General features: G+C 53.4%; 6 protein-coding genes across 6 annotated transcripts; 1 reads left to right on the forward strand and 5 right to left on the reverse strand.

Moving 5' to 3' along the window:
- Positions 1 to 1,043: 1,043 nt before the first annotated feature.
- Positions 1,044 to 2,778, reverse strand: J4E78_000699 (uncharacterized protein; the record flags this gene model as incomplete). Its single annotated transcript, XM_049361361.1, has 2 exons — positions 1,044 to 2,410; positions 2,466 to 2,778. 2 exons carry the CDS (start codon positions 2,776 to 2,778, stop codon positions 1,044 to 1,046), a joined length of 1,680 nt encoding a protein of 559 aa, XP_049226644.1.
- Positions 2,779 to 3,394: 616 nt separating this feature from the next.
- On the reverse strand, positions 3,395 to 4,369 carry J4E78_000700 (uncharacterized protein; the record flags this gene model as incomplete). Its single annotated transcript, XM_049361362.1, has 1 exon — positions 3,395 to 4,369. One exon carries the CDS (start codon positions 4,367 to 4,369, stop codon positions 3,395 to 3,397), a length of 975 nt encoding a protein of 324 aa, XP_049226645.1.
- A 491-nt stretch (positions 4,370 to 4,860) lies between these two features.
- Positions 4,861 to 7,205, reverse strand: J4E78_000701 (uncharacterized protein; the record flags this gene model as incomplete). Its single annotated transcript, XM_049361363.1, has 3 exons — positions 4,861 to 4,951; positions 5,004 to 6,913; positions 6,969 to 7,205. The coding sequence occupies 3 exons, from the start codon at positions 7,203 to 7,205 to the stop codon at positions 4,861 to 4,863; spliced, it is 2,238 nt and encodes a 745-aa protein (XP_049226646.1).
- A 1,252-nt stretch (positions 7,206 to 8,457) lies between these two features.
- Positions 8,458 to 9,564, reverse strand: J4E78_000702 (uncharacterized protein; the record flags this gene model as incomplete). The annotated part of the gene is made up of 1 exon (XM_049361364.1): positions 8,458 to 9,564. One exon carries the CDS (start codon positions 9,562 to 9,564, stop codon positions 8,458 to 8,460), a length of 1,107 nt encoding a protein of 368 aa, XP_049226647.1.
- A 2,940-nt stretch (positions 9,565 to 12,504) lies between these two features.
- On the reverse strand, positions 12,505 to 13,335 carry J4E78_000703 (uncharacterized protein; the record flags this gene model as incomplete). The annotated part of the gene is made up of 1 exon (XM_049361365.1): positions 12,505 to 13,335. One exon carries the CDS (start codon positions 13,333 to 13,335, stop codon positions 12,505 to 12,507), a length of 831 nt encoding a protein of 276 aa, XP_049226648.1.
- Positions 13,336 to 14,318: 983 nt separating this feature from the next.
- Positions 14,319 to 16,735, forward strand: J4E78_000704 (uncharacterized protein; the record flags this gene model as incomplete). Its single annotated transcript, XM_049361366.1, has 2 exons — positions 14,319 to 16,459; positions 16,657 to 16,735. 2 exons carry the CDS (start codon positions 14,319 to 14,321, stop codon positions 16,733 to 16,735), a joined length of 2,220 nt encoding a protein of 739 aa, XP_049226649.1.
- Between the last annotated feature and the right edge of the window lie 24 nt (positions 16,736 to 16,759).

Below are 16,759 nucleotides of genomic sequence, written 5' to 3' on the forward strand. Positions count from 1 at the left end.
TAGGCCCATCAGGCTTGATGGCACATGGGTTCCCATCTCCCCACTGTAGCTGATCCAGCGAACACAAGTCCGACTCATTTGCGTCAATCATAGCGAAAGTACCCAGTTGCGCACAATTGCCTGTAACATTCCCGAAGGCAGTTGGGTCGGGCGCCTTCCACTCGTTAGGCCACGCTGGAAGAAGCGTAAAGAGAAGTTTTGTGTCATGCGAAACACCAATGTCAGGCCGAGGGTGGTCGCATCCTTTATTCACGTCACCCCACAGGATGTACCACCTCAATGAGTATGCATTTCCTCCATAGTTTGGTCCATGGACCCAATCCCTAGGATTCGTGTGGTTGACAAGGACATATGGCGATCCATCAGACGTTGTAAACGTGGATGCGTTATCCGAAGTAAAGCCTATCGACCATTGATCCTCTATGACACCTCCTGGTATTGGGTCATCGATGGTGTGATACGGCCTGAAGATGGGTGTACGAAGTCAGTGTTTGTCTCACATGCAGTTCGTAAATAGGCAATTACTTGCATGATATCCCATGCAAAAGTGAAGGGGCCAAGCTCAGCGGCCGCGGTCAAATTCTGGAATGCGAACACGATGGGTAACGATGAGGTAAAGTCGTACGTTTCATTTTCGCGAGGAAAGATGACGTCGATTTCGAGAGCTGGAAGGTTTGATGTTGGTGCTTGGATTTGGGCTGATGATGCGGGCGTGGAGGACGCGACAGCCGTTGCCGCGGTCTGGGCAAAGGCTGATCGACAGGCAGCCAAGGCTGCGACTAAACACCAAGAACAACGGGCCATCTTCAGGTAAGATTTTGGAAGCAGTTTTGAAGGACGCAGACGACAGCGTCGCTCAATGAATGTGTTGATACAAAAGTGAGTTGTGCCTTATGCCCAGGGGCCAGAATCCTTCGCAATCTTAACCTGCCGCGCTCCCGTTTAGGCGCCCAGCTGGCTGGTCACTATTGGTGTTGATCTCTTCTTCCATGGGAAATCCCCCGTCATCCTTTAACGACACCGAGTTCATCTAGTACCAAAGCTTAAAAAGAGTAGAATTCCACCTCAGCGATGCCCGTTCTGGCCGGAATTGTAATAGCGATAGGAAATCCTCCATAGTCAGGATCCTCATTCGGCATCATCGCGTTGGCTCCACTCCTCGTCTCATCGCCACCTAAGGTCCTCAGTGTCCGTAACTTTCCTGTCGCTATATCTTCCACGACCTTTTCTTCGTTCTTCAGGATGCCGTTAAACTTCGTGTCAGCCCTAGTCGATTGACCCATCACTTGAAAGCCCCAACCAATAAGTAAAAATCGTGCACCGCCACGATGAATGACCATGCCGCTACCGGTCCCGGGCTTGCCAAAAACGAAAGAACGCTCAATAGTGATATCCCAATCGCCAAAACGCTGCTTGATGGGTTTTGATGGATCTTTGTCGCCGGTGACTTCGTCAAAACAAAAACCCACCGACGAGCCTGGGTTACGTTGCGCTTCCAGTACGATTTGAGAGACTTGTGATAGTAGCCCATAGTGCTTTGTGTAAGGATTGGTTTCCGGCTCCAAAGTATCGATGCCAAAGGGACTGGCCAAAAGAGCCTGGAATGTTCCGTAAGCTATCCAGATGCGCCGAACCCCGTATTCATCTCGTCGCTGCTCCGGGATGAACAGAGTATTTCCACGATGTCGGTACTTGCCGCATAAGCTAGTGTACTCATTAAGGTAGATATCGGGCGCGATGAATTCGAGGTCAGGTGCGAATTGCAGCCAAATATCGAGGACATTGACTGTGCCGCCACCTGACGGATAATCTCCTGGATGACCACCACCACCAACTACAATGGGGGTATCGTTATCGGCATCATCTCCCGCATAGTTCTGCCATACGTTTGTGTATAGCGGAATGGGATACTCCACTTTTCCGGCTGCTGCCACACGGTTCACGTAGTGTGCATAATGATATGCCATGAAGAGCTCGTCAGTCCTGCTACCGACACCGAACACTTCCTCCCAAGTGCCAGATTGTGGCTTCGATCGTGCGACAAAGGTCCTGAGGTTGGCTTTTAGATCAGGATGTAATTGATCGTAATCGCGGCTCAAGAATTGGAGAAGTTCTGCGGGCACCGGCTCGGAGAAGACTCTGTTGGCCTCGCCACTTCCGTCGCGACTGTCAAACAACAGGCCGACCTCGTTTTCGACTTGCACCATCAACACAGTACTATGTTTCTCGTCTACCTCTTTGAGGTGACTAAGCAACTTTCGGAATGCTTTTGCGTCCGCTTCAACGTTCTCCTCATTGAAAAGGGACAGCACATCCGCAACCTCAATCACACCTCCCGCCTGTCTAAGTTCGGCACGAGGGAAGCGTTTTGGATTCGTCTTCACCCATGATGGGGTGTACGTCGATCTGCCTAGCCATGTACGTGTCAGGGTGTGGAGAGAGGCCGCGAAGATATACCAACATACCATTTTTGAAAGATCCGAACCACAACAAGATTAGGTGCAAGGCGTGTTCTCGAGCGTCCAATATGACTTTGTCCAGCTCTTCAAAGTCGAACTTTCCCTCTTCAGGCTCGACCATCTCCCAACTGACAGAGCCAAGTAGAGTATTGACATTCGTTGCGACCATCTTGGGCCAGATCTCGCTCATGTATTCGGCAGACGAAAGCGACGAGTTTTGCAGTTCTCCGCCCAACATAAGGTATGGCTTGCCATCAACAATAAGTTGCTTGGTGTTTTCATGTTGTCGGAGGTGTGGAATGGTCGAATTGGAAGTCATGATAGATTAAGAAAGCCCAAAGAGTCCGCGAGCATGTGCAATGTCTGGAAACGAAGATACGTCGTGCATCGCCAGCACCCAGAGATGCAGGTTCATCGTACAGCACGTGGAGTCTTGCGGGGCCGCTCCAGCGGGGTAGTACCTACCGAACATAGGAGAGGGACATTTACCGGTGCTAGAAGGTGACGAGATCGGAGCGTGCTTGATAGGTGCCGACGCTAATACGTATTAGGTTAATGCTGTGCCTCTCCCCTCATCTCACCTTACGCGTCACCAAAGTGCAAGAGCAACCGGACTGTCAAAGCTGCGAGCCGCATATCAATTGCCAGTGCTCTTGTCGTTTGATTCACCTCTCAGGAATTCTGCCAGCTGTCGAAGAGATGCCTGAAGACATCCACACCCACGTCAGGAGCCTCTCTATGATGCTGTTACTATGAGTATCTCCTTCTTGTCTACTACTTGAAATCCATTCCCTCCCGAAACCCTTCGAAGCTACCAAATCTGTCCCACCCACCTAACTTATCGACGACCTGCTGACTCTATGCCACACCCTCTGCTTCTATGTATGTCTCTAACTAAACGACTACGCCGTTCCATAACCAGCAAGAGGCACCTCTCAAGTAGCCTGTCCAGGCGCGCCTGGCCCTCTTCCTCCACTCTGCTTATCATCCGGTTCATCCTTGAGCTTGGGAGGATTGGAGTTACCCCCAAGTTTACCCTCCAGCTGAGACCCCACAGCCTTAAGATTGGCGTCCTCAGGCTTAGGAGCCGGCTCGACGTAGAATTGATCCGTATCCTCAAAGCTGCCAGGGTCGTAGACAGCGGCGCTTCTACCATCGTCGCGAGGAGACGACTGGTCTGGAACGCTACTTTGGAAGTTGTCGCTGCCAAAAGGTGTGTAACCGCCCGTTCCCGCAACCGCTCCTCCAGTAGCTGAATTCACATATGGGATGGGGTATTGTCCAGCATACAACCCCCGCGTCCCCGTGCCGTTGGGAGGAAATCCCTTATGAGCCCGGAATTGATAAGTTGTCTGGTGCCTGTTGAACCTGTTCATCTCCCTCTCTTCCATCGGCCTAGAGTTTCTACCCGCGGCAATCCATGCCCTTCTCTCCAAGTTCGCTCTGTGCCTCTCCCCGTCTTCCGGTCTCGACGTAAAACCAGGGCATATCGCATTAGAACGAGCGCGATTCATGCTAGCGTCAAGGGAACTTTCAGGGCTCTCCAACGGACGGCCAACCCCCTGCGTGTAAGGCGTGTTTCCAGAGGTGTCCGAGTTTGTCTGACCATGCGCCCTGCGTCGGCGGTTGAAATCGCGGATTTCGGCAGCTCTGCGCTCGAGGCGGGATGGCGTTGTTTCTGCGATGTTGGTCGTGTCTTGTCCTTGGTCATGGCTAGTCAAAGGTGGTTCTTCTGAGATTGTGTTCATTCGACCAGCGCGACCGAGGCCGCCTCCCCGACCACGTTCTCCTCCCTGTCGAGGTGCGAAATCAGATTGCTCTTCGCCATCGTCGACAGTAGCGTTGTCTTCTGTTCGTCTAGGTGGGAGGCCGTCGCCGCCGTCTTGCCGATCGCTGTGCGTTCGATCCATCTTATGAGTACAAGGCTGAGCTATTCGCAGTGCTTCTAGAGGTCTTTCATACGGGATTTACAGACATACTTATAGTTATAGTTCTGGTAGCAATAGGTACCAATCGGTTTGTTGTTGGCGCGCTCAAAGCGGCTAGTCGTAGTGATGTAGTCTTGTTTGTGGGCATAGAGGGAAACACCAAAAACTGAGCTTTGTATGCGCAAAGCATGTTCTCGAGCGCGACCCAGCTATTCTTTGTCGTAAGAGATGCGTCAGTTTTGAAGACGTTGCAGTACCGCATGATGATCGAGCTCATGAAAAGGACGATATTATCATGGTAAGTATTGTGATAACACTGAAGTCATGTCGCAAATTAGTTTGTATGCTCCTTGCAAGTACAGGAGCTTGATCGTTCTATTAGTATTATCGAGTCGGTGTATGCAACTCCGCCCATCCGCAACTATTCTCACCCCAAGATTACCAACTGTAGAGCTAGATCCGTGGAAACTGATTTAAAGCACTGCGTCATCGCCAAAGTGCTTTGCATACATGCCCAGCGCCTTGATCGGGAAGATGAACTTGTAGTTCGGATAAGAGATCATACTGCCATCAAGTTAGCCACCGTTCGTTATCAGTCAACAATGTGCCAACTTACCAAGACTTATTGAACACTCCCTCAATAGCCTCCTGCAGCCACTCTCCATTCGCTTGCTGCCTCTGCATGATGAGCTTGACAGCCCTCTCGAGCGGCTCCTTGTGTGGGAACCCGCCCTCAATCATTGCGATGACTACCCAAGCAGTCTGCACAACCTGACTGCGCGGATGCTGCTGCCAGACACCGGTCTCACAGCTCTTGTACGTCTCGCCCCAGCCTCCATCTTCCATTTGCTTGTCTAGGAAGAACTGACACGCCCTTCTCACACGTTCAGAGTTGCTGTACTGCTCTCCAGAGCACTTGAGTGACTCAAGAGCAAACATGCCGGCATAGGTAAAACAGATACCCCAGCTGCCGTACCAAGATCCATCTGGGCGTTGGGCGGCGCGGATGTATGCCACCGCGCGGTCGCGGAAGGCAGAGATTTCCGCGGCACGGTAATCGGGGTAATGATGTTGGAACATGTCGAGGGCGGTCACGACAGCGGTTGTGCATTCAGGGTAGTCGTACTCGATCATGATGTTGCCGAAGACTTCTGCTGCGTTGAGATGTTCAAGGAGTATGCTACCCCGTGTCGGCTCATAAGAAGCACAGCCACCAGAAGCGTTCTGCATAGTCAGCAGGACGTCGATGGCATCTTTCACGCGGCGTTCGTTGATAAGTTCAGGGAATGCGTTATCCCTCTGGAGGATAAGTGTGCTCTTGAGACCCTCGGATGTACAGTCGCTGACTGTGTAGCCCTGCTTTCGTGTACTGAAGCCCCAGGCACCTTTGCGTTGTTGACGGTAGCATGCATGCTGGTCTCTGGTTTCCTCAAGAATCTGCTGGTCTTCTAGGAACTCAAGACTCTTCGTAAGCATATGCTTCCATTTCGTATCCTTTGACCAGCCGCAAGAGTCAACAGCTTGGATAAGGAACGCGGTGTCCCACGTCTGTACACCGTTTGTACCGTTCATAAGCATGCCTTCATCCTTTACCCAGAGGAACTCCGGAAGTGTCTTGAGATGCTCGCGAACAGGACGAGACTTGGGTCCTTCTTTGATGTAAGCAGCCAACATGTTCATGGGACCGTTGACAGGACCCAGATTGGCGAAGTCGGTGTTCTCATCCTCGGCTTCGATCAGCCACCATACATGCTCTTCAGCCCGCTTCACCATCCAAGTGGGCCTGATGTATGGGAACCATATAGCGGCCATGAACCAAAAGAGGACCTTGAGCATCCAAGATTTCGCATGGTAGTTGTCCGTCGGGGCAATGGTATTCCGCCGTGCGCCAAAGTTGATGTTCTCAAATGGCTCCATCAACAGTTCGGCCCGCAGTTGACGTGTAAGGTCATTAAGCGGGTATGACCACTTCTTGGAGTAGACGTAGGACATGGGCAGAAAGACCTGTCGCATATGTATCCACCACCTCCACGGCGCGATAGGGACCCAGTCTGGCAGCAGCCACAGCTCAGGTGGACAGGGGTTGACAACGTCCCATTCCGTCACACCCAACACGCTCAACCAGAACTTTGCCCAATGCGGACCGTTGAGCGCGCCACCTAGCTTCCAAAGTGTGTCCCGCGCCTTCCGCATTCTGGGGTCTTCTGCGTCGACGCCAAGCAGCCTGAGGACGGTATAGTTCATTGCCGTACCAAACACGGTACTCTCTCCCTCGATATGTAGCCCCCAGCCGCCGTCTTCTGGATTCGCGCGGGCAAAGAGGTAGTTCTTGATCTCGATCGCATGCGACGCTGGTATCGGTGTCTCGGTGACATACCAAGTGACTACGAGGCCGGGGAGGAGGAACATGGGACCGCCGTATTCGCAAGCCCAGTTGCCAGGTGGGAGTTGGAGTTGGGAGAAGAACGTGAGGCCATTGTGCGCAGCTTCAAGGGGGGTCTTTGCGGATGCAAGGGCTGGTTGTTCCTGAGGTCCACGTCAGTTACTGGTGTCTGCACGGTCAGAAGAGGTGCACACGCACCGTGTCGAGGCCTAGGAAGTACTTGTCCGCTGTACTCTGCGGCCACGACTTCATTTCCTCGTCGCTTTGCAGATAGTGCCATGTCTGACATCCTCGGTCGTCCTTGAGCCTCCATCTTGTGTAATCTGTCTTTTCATCTCCCTCGTGGTTCTTGGTCACGCCCACCGCGTCGTTCAGTATCTTCTGGCTTGCGCTGCGCTTTGCTGCGCCGTTAGTCGTGCCATTAACGTGCGACATCCTGGATTCCAGTCTGCGAAGTCCTCAATGTTGTCCTACGTCCCTCCACTCGTACCGGGAAGGCGTGATGGGGGTGACATGGCCTCGTGCTGGGGTCGAGCACTCCGGGTCGGACGTCTTGGCAAGCATGCATGAGTAGAGGCAAGCGCGGTCTTGCTAATCAACCTTGGGACGTGAAAGAGAGTGGATGTGCAGCGCAGATCAACTTTACTCTCATGAACTAGTAGACATTTGCATTTAGACTGTCTGAATGCGATGCGTAGTTCGCATTCGCAAACTTTCTGCTTAACAATTCCATAGACCCTGAACGCGGGTCCTCACATCCCTGCCACGTCCATAGTCCAAACTTTGAAGCCACTGCAAAGACGCATGGCAACGACTGTCCCAGCATCCCCTACTTCTTCGAAACTCGCGCGCTCTCCCGATCTACCATCTTCCCTAACACACATGCAGCCACTTGCTTGCCCTTTGTCGCCCCTGACTCAACAGCCGCACAGCAGTCTTGGCAGGCACTCCCGCGGCGAAGCGCGCGATCGACAAAAAGCTGACCACTCGGCTCACGCAAGGCTTACATTCCCGCCCCCTTTCAAAGTTTCGTGCGCAATGTGACGCACAGGTCGCCAATCGTCGCATCGCGGGATGAGGGAGGATCCGAGGCCGAAGTTCTGCATCGACGATGAGCTTGATGGAGCCATGACTTCATTGATCGCATACGTGGACTTGCGTCTGAGAGGCATACATGCTAGAGGGAAATGAAGATCAGCATGAGTGACGAAATCGCGAGGTCATGTAGAGGCGATGTAGGCATGGGATCATTGTGAACTCGGGGATGAAGGATTACTCGTGTTTGTATTCAATGCTCGCATTCAGCTGGCGGCGGGTATGATGTGGTATTTATTTACAGATACTACATGTCGAGTATCGAACGAGCGAGAGCCTCCAGGGCAATCGCTCTGCACGCTCAAGACTGAGGAATCCGCCAAGAAAAAAAAGAGACATGAGCAACATAGGGAAAAATGCATGTGCCATCCAAACAAGAAAACACCGTGTAGTTGCTCTTGGAAACGTGCCATAGACAAGGCCGTGAAATGCTAAACATGCTTCGAGAGGTAAAAAGAGAAAGCGGTGAATCGTGGCCTTGTGTATGTGGTAATCGTGTGCTGTGGTGCTAGTGGCAAAATAAAATCGTTGTTTCGGGTATCGCAGAAAAGGTAACCTCTCGTCCATACGCGCTTGTTGGGTATGCGTGATTTCAATCGCTAAGATCGGGGTTTGCGACGAAGAGCCTCGTCCCCATGGTCATGGTCCGCTCGTCCACACTGCCTCTTCGAACCAGGTCATCCTTACTGCCCTTCTTATCTGTCGCAGCGGGTGGCTTCAACATTCCAGGCGCTGGCATTTGCCCCACGTCGCCAAAGTTGCGTTCCCCACTACTGCCACTGCCTGTGCTTGTGTTGGTCTTGGTATGTTGGAAGTAGCTGTTGTCGTTGGGCGCGTTGACATCGTATTCGGCTGGTGAAGGGGTGGGCTCTTCTTTGAGGTCGGCGAGCTCGCCGTCCGGGGATGAGTTTAGCGGGGGAGTGCTGTTAGAGGATATGCGGCCGGTGGGGTTGGCGTAGGACATGCGTCGTCCTGAACCGAGCGAGGAACGGCCTGAACCTGTGCGGTGGTGGTACTGGCCATTCTTGACTGAGCCTGCGTCTTCGTCGTCGCCCTCGTCCACCTCGGAAGCACTGAGGCGCATAGGAACACCAGACCCTGCATACGTGACAGGTGCATATAGCGATGCTTTTGGCAGACCGTGGTGACGCCCAATCTTGGACCGCACACCGCCGGTCATGCTTGATCCTCCTGAAGCACTTCGCGGGGGAATGTGGTGGGGTCCGCCTGCTACCTCCATGTTTGCCCGCATCTTAGCCTGCCGTTGCTGTGCAAGCATGCGGGGGTCCTCGTATTGGGCCCGGTCACACCACACAGTAGCCTTTTGTTTCCGCATGAGTGCAACGTACGAGGTGGGCGAGTTGCCGCCGGAGCGGGTGGACGAGGAGCGACGGAGGGCGCCACTGTTGGAGCGGTTCGGCGTGCCAGTGGTAGAGCTCGTTGACGAGGTCGGGGTTCGGCGGAGACTGCTCTGGTACTGGGTAGGGTATTGCGAGTTCATGGTGCTTGCGGTGGGTGACTGGGCGGGGAAGATGCCTGAGCTCGTAGTGCGCGTTCGTGAATGTCCTAGTTGGCCGTCGTTGTGGTATTGGTGTTGCGGGGGTCGCACCGATATGCCGGGGTTTGCTATGGGTTTACGGCGGAGAGGAACAGCCCCGTAGGCAGAGGTTTGCGGGGGTTGCGCCATGACAGCCTGCATGATGAATGGCTCTGCTTTCTTCGCGTCACGACTCACGGAGTGAAACACAGATCAGCGCGCTGACGTCGGACCGACAGCGTTAAAGAACAGACAATGACGTTCTTTTGGGGCAAACTAGCAAATTGTTGGCTGGTAGTGAAGGGGGGTCGGTGGTGAAGCTGTGCTGCGGCGTTGCGACTGATGCAATGCACTGACTCCCACTGCTTCCGGATATGGGCTGATGTAAGGCAATGGCCACAGGAATTGGTGATGCTGATGATATGCGGACGGCACACGGAGCAAGCGAAAGCGGCAACGGCGGCAGGGCAGTCGAGGCCCGGCGGGAGGAGTCGAGATTGGAGGGATGATGTGCGAAGATTTGTGGTGCTCTGGCAGGCGTGTCGAGTCGTGGGCGGAAAGGGTCCTTAATAGCAATGGTCCAGTCCAGCCAGAGACGCTAGAAAAGCTTACTCTAAAGAAAGAACAGGTCAACACGCGCGGTTTGAGAGGTAGGGAAGACGGGTAGACGCCAGCTGGGCTGCGAGGATCAAGCGTAGCACCTGCATGGCGTCGAGGCGCGCGAATTGCTGACTTACAGATGGATGCGGCGGCGAGGTCGCGAACTAGCCCACCCGAGAGTGCAGCAGCGGCACACGCAGCTTTTGAATAGGGAAGTACAAAAAGAAACGTCGGCACTGTGGGCAGGCCGGTGGGGAACAAAGGGAAGGGCGCGTGTATGGAGCAGTCAGACTGATGGCAGCAGAATCGGGACGAGTGCGCCCGCAAGAGGAAGCGGCCGTGTCTTGTATCTTAGTATCTTGGGTACTCTCCGTGCTTGCCGTTGAGGGCGATCGCGCTAGAAATGGGTGAGCCGACGCCTGAGAACCACGTCTCCACCGCGCAAGTGTCAATGACGAAAGGCCTCCTCTGCAGCGTCGCCATGGCGCTTTGCTACTATGCCATCTCCCAGACGCGATCCAGCACGTCCATAGTAGGCTCTGCTAACGCCACAAAACCTGAATCCGTCGCGCGCGAGAGGCCCCTCAAGTCAAAACAGCCGCCCCAGCCAGGCGGAGTCGCGTCCGTATACGGCTCCCGACTACTACCTTGAGCCTTGCACCCCGAGCATCCCGGCTGCGCTGCTGCATACATGTCGCCAACTTCACGAATCCCGCGCGCTGCCGAGCTGCTCCTCTCCGCGTCGAATCATCGGCAAACGTGGCTCGAGCATCGCGGCCTGCAGGCCCCAGTTAGCTGTGCATGATCGCCTCTGGTTGCATCCCGCCTTTCTTTTTGAACCTCACTTTTTACGAGCTGCGAGTGCTACGTCTGACACATCGCTCGTGACACCGGCTATAGTGTTTCATCCTCAGGCAGGCGTGCCCTGTGCCGCCATCTTGCCTCTGAAGCCATGACCGCGAGCACTGTCTAATTGTCGCCCGCACCCGTCGCCAGCAGACTGCCGGGGCCATCATCGCGAGACCTCACCCCAGCGCACATCTGACCGGGATACAACCAAGGCCCTGATACCGTTTCATCTAACGTGATGTGTTGAACAGCCCGCTCGCAGGCCTTGCTCGTCCGCTACTTTTGTCTATACTATATCCCAGAGTGGGGTTGCATGCACATCGATGCACCTTCAGCCGTTCCCCGCTCTCTAGCACTGCGCGCTCAACCATGGGACATGCTGCAGCGCCAGCCGAGCTCCTCCAGATCGTGATCTTTGCGACTATCCGAAAAATGTTGAGGCTCTTTTTTCGCATCACCACCATCGCCGTCTTCGGTCAATTCTGCCCGGCAGATCCGCTTCGGCCTTCGCCGAGAATCTTCTAGTAATAGGCATTGCCACCTCCTGACCGTCATCGTCAATACCAGCCTGCGTCTCTGATGATACCCATCAATAATCACTTTCTGTGGAGATACGAGCCTTTCGGTGGGTATTCATAGAAGGAAAATTGGAGAACAGCCCGTACAAAGCGCAAGTGTACCAGACTCTGCGTTTGTGGCGTAGCATCGCGTAGCGGCATCCTTGAGCGACATCGTGCTGCGAACGCCGCCACGGAAAAGGACCCTGAAGAGCTGAATTGTAGATCATTGCTTGATTGTGCCCTCGGGTCTTTGTCACCCCGCGTTCGGTCGTATGTCGTTATCGCCAACCTCAACTCTCCGAACAGATGTCGTGCGTTGTCGACCTTGCCTCAGCTTCGATGAGGCTTTTGTTCCGGCTGCCATTGTGATGTTGCACGCCTAATAGGCCGACGACCCGCTACCAAGCATCTTCAATCCGGAGGCGCAAAGTCCAATACATTGACGGCACATGATTCGTATCTACCCACCTTTTCTACACACCATCACAGTCCACAATGCCAGTAAAACCCAAGCCCTTGGTTTGGAGGGTTACACAACGTCCGCAGATCTCTCACCTGCATGCCAGATCGCACACCATCATTTCTACGCTCATTTTCTTTAGCGGCTTGTGCACGAGTAATGCCCCTTGGCCACGACAGCACGAACGCAGCACAAGGCTCGGTTTCTGCCGTGCTGACGAGAATCGCACCTGCATCGTGCTACGACGACTGGGTGTCGTATCTCCAGACGGGGTAATTGTTATCGTGAAGACTACTTCGGGCAATAGGCTTGCGCCCGGGAGGCAGCTGGGCCGGCATTTGGGTCTTAGTGTCGGTCTTGTGCCGCTGTCATCGGTACGATAACTCGTGGTCCTTGGTGTGATGAACATTGCCGACTGCATGAGGGGTCCTCCGATATCTCAGACAACAGCATCGTACGACCGAAATTGTGCATGCACAAGTCGTGCATTCTCGCAGTACATGGGTGTCGAATGAGGTGGGGCATCGAATGAGATGGAGCTTGCATAGCTCGTCCGGAGATAACATTGTACATGCGCCTCGGTTCTCCCTATCGTGACCCCACTAGATTATATACACTATCGCTCGCTCAAATCTAGTAGACGTAGGGAATCAGCTGGTACGGAGTCGTCCTCTTGAAGTCCTCCCATTGCGCACCATAGCGCTTCTCGCAATACTCGTTAAGTATCGGGATTGCCCGCTGTGTGAAATCCCACGCGAAGAAGGCTCCCACTAACGCACCCAACGTGTATCCTCCTCCGACCATGGCATAACCCGCTCGCCAGATTGTGTAGCCACCGTAGTTGATATGGCGTGCGAAGCTCCAAAGACCTCCCGTGTAAGCCTTGCCTTTGTTGTTGGGGTCCGCCTTGAAGCGCTTGCGCTGTATTTCTGCGACAAGCTCCGTCACGATGCCTACGACGTATAGCGAGCTGCCGACAAGGAGCGCGGGTTGTGGGAAAGTGGCTTCGGTCGAGGCGGAGGTAGCTGATGTGAGGAAGGCGTAGGTGCTCAGACTGTTAAAGACAGCGTTGAACAGACCCACCGCGATGGCGCCGTTGACTGGCATTGGCTCTCCGGAAAGTGCTGTTACCCAGATGTTCTGCTTCACAGCTGCGCCAACCGCCATTCCAAGCAGTACCAATCGGTATGGCGACAGGCCCAAGCCATCGATCAGAGATATTCCTGTATGCGTTGGCAGTCCGGGAGGTAGTGTTCGCAGTCCTACGCGATGTAGGACAGATGTGCCGAGGCCATGCGCGAGGATTGAATATTGAAGGACAGGCTCGATGCCGCGTAGGAGGAAGAAGGTTACTTTGCCAGCTGGTGTGGGTGTGTAATCGCCGCGTGCAATCAAATCCTTCTTCTTCGATTCTTCTGATCGAGGGTCGTTCGGGTTGCCTTTCTGGCCTTGGCCTGGCGCCATTGTGCCAATTGTCTACGTAGTACTGTCAACGTTAGTACTGTCGTTGCAAGGCCGGCCAGAGCGGGGTTACCTGGCTGCTGCTGTGTCCAGCTCGAAGACTTGAAGTGTAGTTGGCGGTAATGCTGTAGTCCAACACCGCTAAGTATATATATGGAGTCTCCTCGGCCAGTTGAAGCGCGCTCGGTCACTCGAAAGCGCGAGCTGATCAATATCTGGCGGAGGATCAAACGACGGGCGGGTCATGACGTATACGCTAACCGCTTGCTTGGGCCTATTGAATGCCGTCTGTGAGAACAGGAACCTGCTCAACCTCACGTTCTAAAATTCTGCTGTTGAATGTATGCTCACCATAGTTATATTAATTGATGACATAGTCGGAAGATAGCTCGTCGGCAGCTCGAAGCAGATGGGCCGAATTCCCTCGCTGTCCGAATACAGCCTAGTATGCGCGTGTTCCCGTGATGATTTACATTAGCGCGTCAGGAAGCGCGTGCGCGCCCAAGAGCCCCTCATTCAATTCATCTTGACTTTGTTGGGACGCGACCAAGCCTTCTATTGATCCGCATCATCAATATACTTATGTTCTTCTTATAGACCTAAAGACGCCATTGTTGAGTTCCTCGATCTGCTCCTATTTACAACCCCCAAGTGCCCCTTCGACGTCAAAGGCTCGGCAACGTTCTTGCGACTATGATGAGGATATTGAGGCCTCAAACGTGCGCATGGACCAATTGTCCGCCTGCTCTGCGAACACAGACGGTATTCCGCACAACTCTATCGAGCTTTTTCACGCTCGAACATTGATACCTTTATATCGTAAATTGGCGGCACCGTTCACACGATATCCACCAGGTGCTGTTGGAAGCAGGCACAGCACTTGCTACTGCCTTTGGCATGTCGCATACTCATTTCAAGTATAAACAGCTCTAGCAGGCCCAGCACGATACGATAATCCCCGATTTACGTACATCGGCACGCCTACAATGACCGTCACCTTCGGCGCAATTTGCAGTCTTCTACAAAGCGTCGAGACCATCACGACACGACGACCACGGTCACTTGCCAAGCAAGAGAAATACCGTATACGCGAAACAATCTCGCAGTGGTTCCTCAAGCAGAGAGAAGCCCTAGATGATCCCGACACAAACGGGGGCGCCGTCTTGTCTGCTCTCTTTCCACATCGAAGGAAAGATCGAGTCTATGGAATGCAATCGCCATTACTTGCAAAGAAACTTGCGAGCCTACTTGCCTTCGATCACGGTCAATTAGCTCTATTTGAGGGCTGGCATACAGGGAACTACGGTGACCTCGGGGCGTATGTCGAACGAGCAATGAAACCTTGGGATGGCACATTCGCCAGCAAACGTGCATTTCCGATCGAACGAATCGATCGATTGCTCGAACAATTAGCAGCGAGCTATCGGTTCTCCGACGAGGTCATCAGGAAGAAACGTAACTCGGATTTCCAGACCGATACCGAGCTGAAGGAGATACTCGTGAGACTCGAGTCGTGGGAAGCAAAGTGGTTGGTGCGTCTCGTCCTGCGAGATCATTGTACCGTGGAGCTTGATGAGAAGTTTGTTCTGGAGCGCTACCACTTTCTCTTACCAGAATTGTTGATGTTCCAAAATGACTTCGACGCCGTCTTCAAGATGCTCAAAGGCGATCTGAGCTGCTATCCCGCAGTACCAGAGCACTCAAAGCAAAGATCTATGCGTGTCGACGCGGCACAGAAACTGAGAGCTATTGTTGGAATCAAGGTGGGGCGACCGACGTTCCACAAAGCTTGGTCTTTCAAGCACTGCATGCAGCTTGTGGGTCAGCGCGCTTGGGCTGCCGAAGTGAAGTACGACGGCGAGTATTGCGAGATACACGTTGACCTGGACAATGCACCTAATGACATCCGCATTTTTTCTAAAAATGGAAAGGACGCAACGGCGGACCGAGAGCCTTTGCATGCTACGATTCGCGAAGCCCTCCGTATCGGTCGACCAGACTGCGTCTTGAAGAAGAAGTGCATCATCTTGGGCGAGATGGTACTCTACAGTGACAAAGAAAAGAAAATAATGGGTTTCTCAAAAATCAGGAAGCACATCACCCGCTCTGGTTCCTTCATCGGCACGCTTCAAGATTCACTGCCGCACGAGTGGGAGCATCTCATGCTCGTGTTTTTCGACATCCTTGTGCTGGATGACGAATCCACTCTACGTCACTGCCATCAAGACCGTCGCAAGATCTTGAGGAACCTTGTCCATGTAATCCCCGGTCGGTCAATGCGATCGGAGTGGACACTTTTGGACTTTAAGACAGGGGATGGCATAACAGACCTTAAACAGATATTTGCCCGGAACCTAGCCGAACACCAAGAAGGACTAGTTCTCAAACCGTTGCATGCGCCGTACTTCCCACTTCTGTCAGAGCAAGGGCATCGTCAAGCAAGTTTCTTTATCAAATTGAAAAAAGATTACCTCGGTGACATGGGTGGTGAGAGAGATCTGGGCGACTTCGCTGTGGTCGGGGCTAGCTTTGATGCGCAAGTCGCGGCAAAGAGTGACTTGAGGCCTTTACACTGGACGCATTTCCATTTGGGGTGTTGTACGAACAAAGATGCGGTACAACGCACGGGTGCAAAGCCAAAGTTCAAGATCGTTGCGAGCCTCAGCCTCGACAAGTGCATACCAAAGAGCGATGCGAAATACATGAACGTTCAAGGTTACATCCGCCTGTCTACCCTACGAGACAATGGGTCGACCCTTGAGTTCGAAATCCAGCATCCCAAAGGCTATGACAGGCGGATGACCGCAGCATTCAAGAAGCCTTTCGTAGCAGAGATTCTTGGCGGCGGCTTTGAGAAGCTCCAAAACGAATCCTTCGAAATGTTGCGACACCCCAGAGTCAAGAAGATACATCATGACAGAACTTGGGAAGATGCTGTATCTTTGGAAGATTTGGAACGCATGGCTGAGGAGAAGTGGGAGGTGCCTGATGCTGACAAGCTCGATGGGCATGCTCGTGACGTTGCTTTGCTGGCCAAGAAGTACACCAACGAGATGGGCGGGTCCCAAGCGACTGTAACGACCGACGATACTACGCAGCAGACAATTCAGCGAACTACACCTCACTCGTCGCCGGTGACGCACCACCCGACGACCACACAGGTCATTCGCGAAGCGACGTCCTATAGCGCTACAGTTCAGGAAACGCAGCAGCATACTTGCACCACAATTTCAAGTTCTCCAGGTTCTGCAGGTGGTAGCACACAAGGTAAAGGAACACGGGCATCTCGCGAAATGCGTATTCTTGTGAGAGAGGACACAATAGGGCGCCTGAATACCTTACGTCCTCCTACACCAATGTCGACGGTATCTGCGGCGGCCAGCTCGTTACCACTCGTATCTAGTGCGGTGTCTAGCCTTTCAACGGC

This window comes from Alternaria triticimaculans (assembly GCF_023758025.1).
Source record: "Alternaria triticimaculans strain BMP 0046 chromosome Unknown scaffold_1, whole genome shotgun sequence".
NCBI classification, from domain to species: Eukaryota; Fungi; Ascomycota; class Dothideomycetes; order Pleosporales; family Pleosporaceae; genus Alternaria; species Alternaria triticimaculans.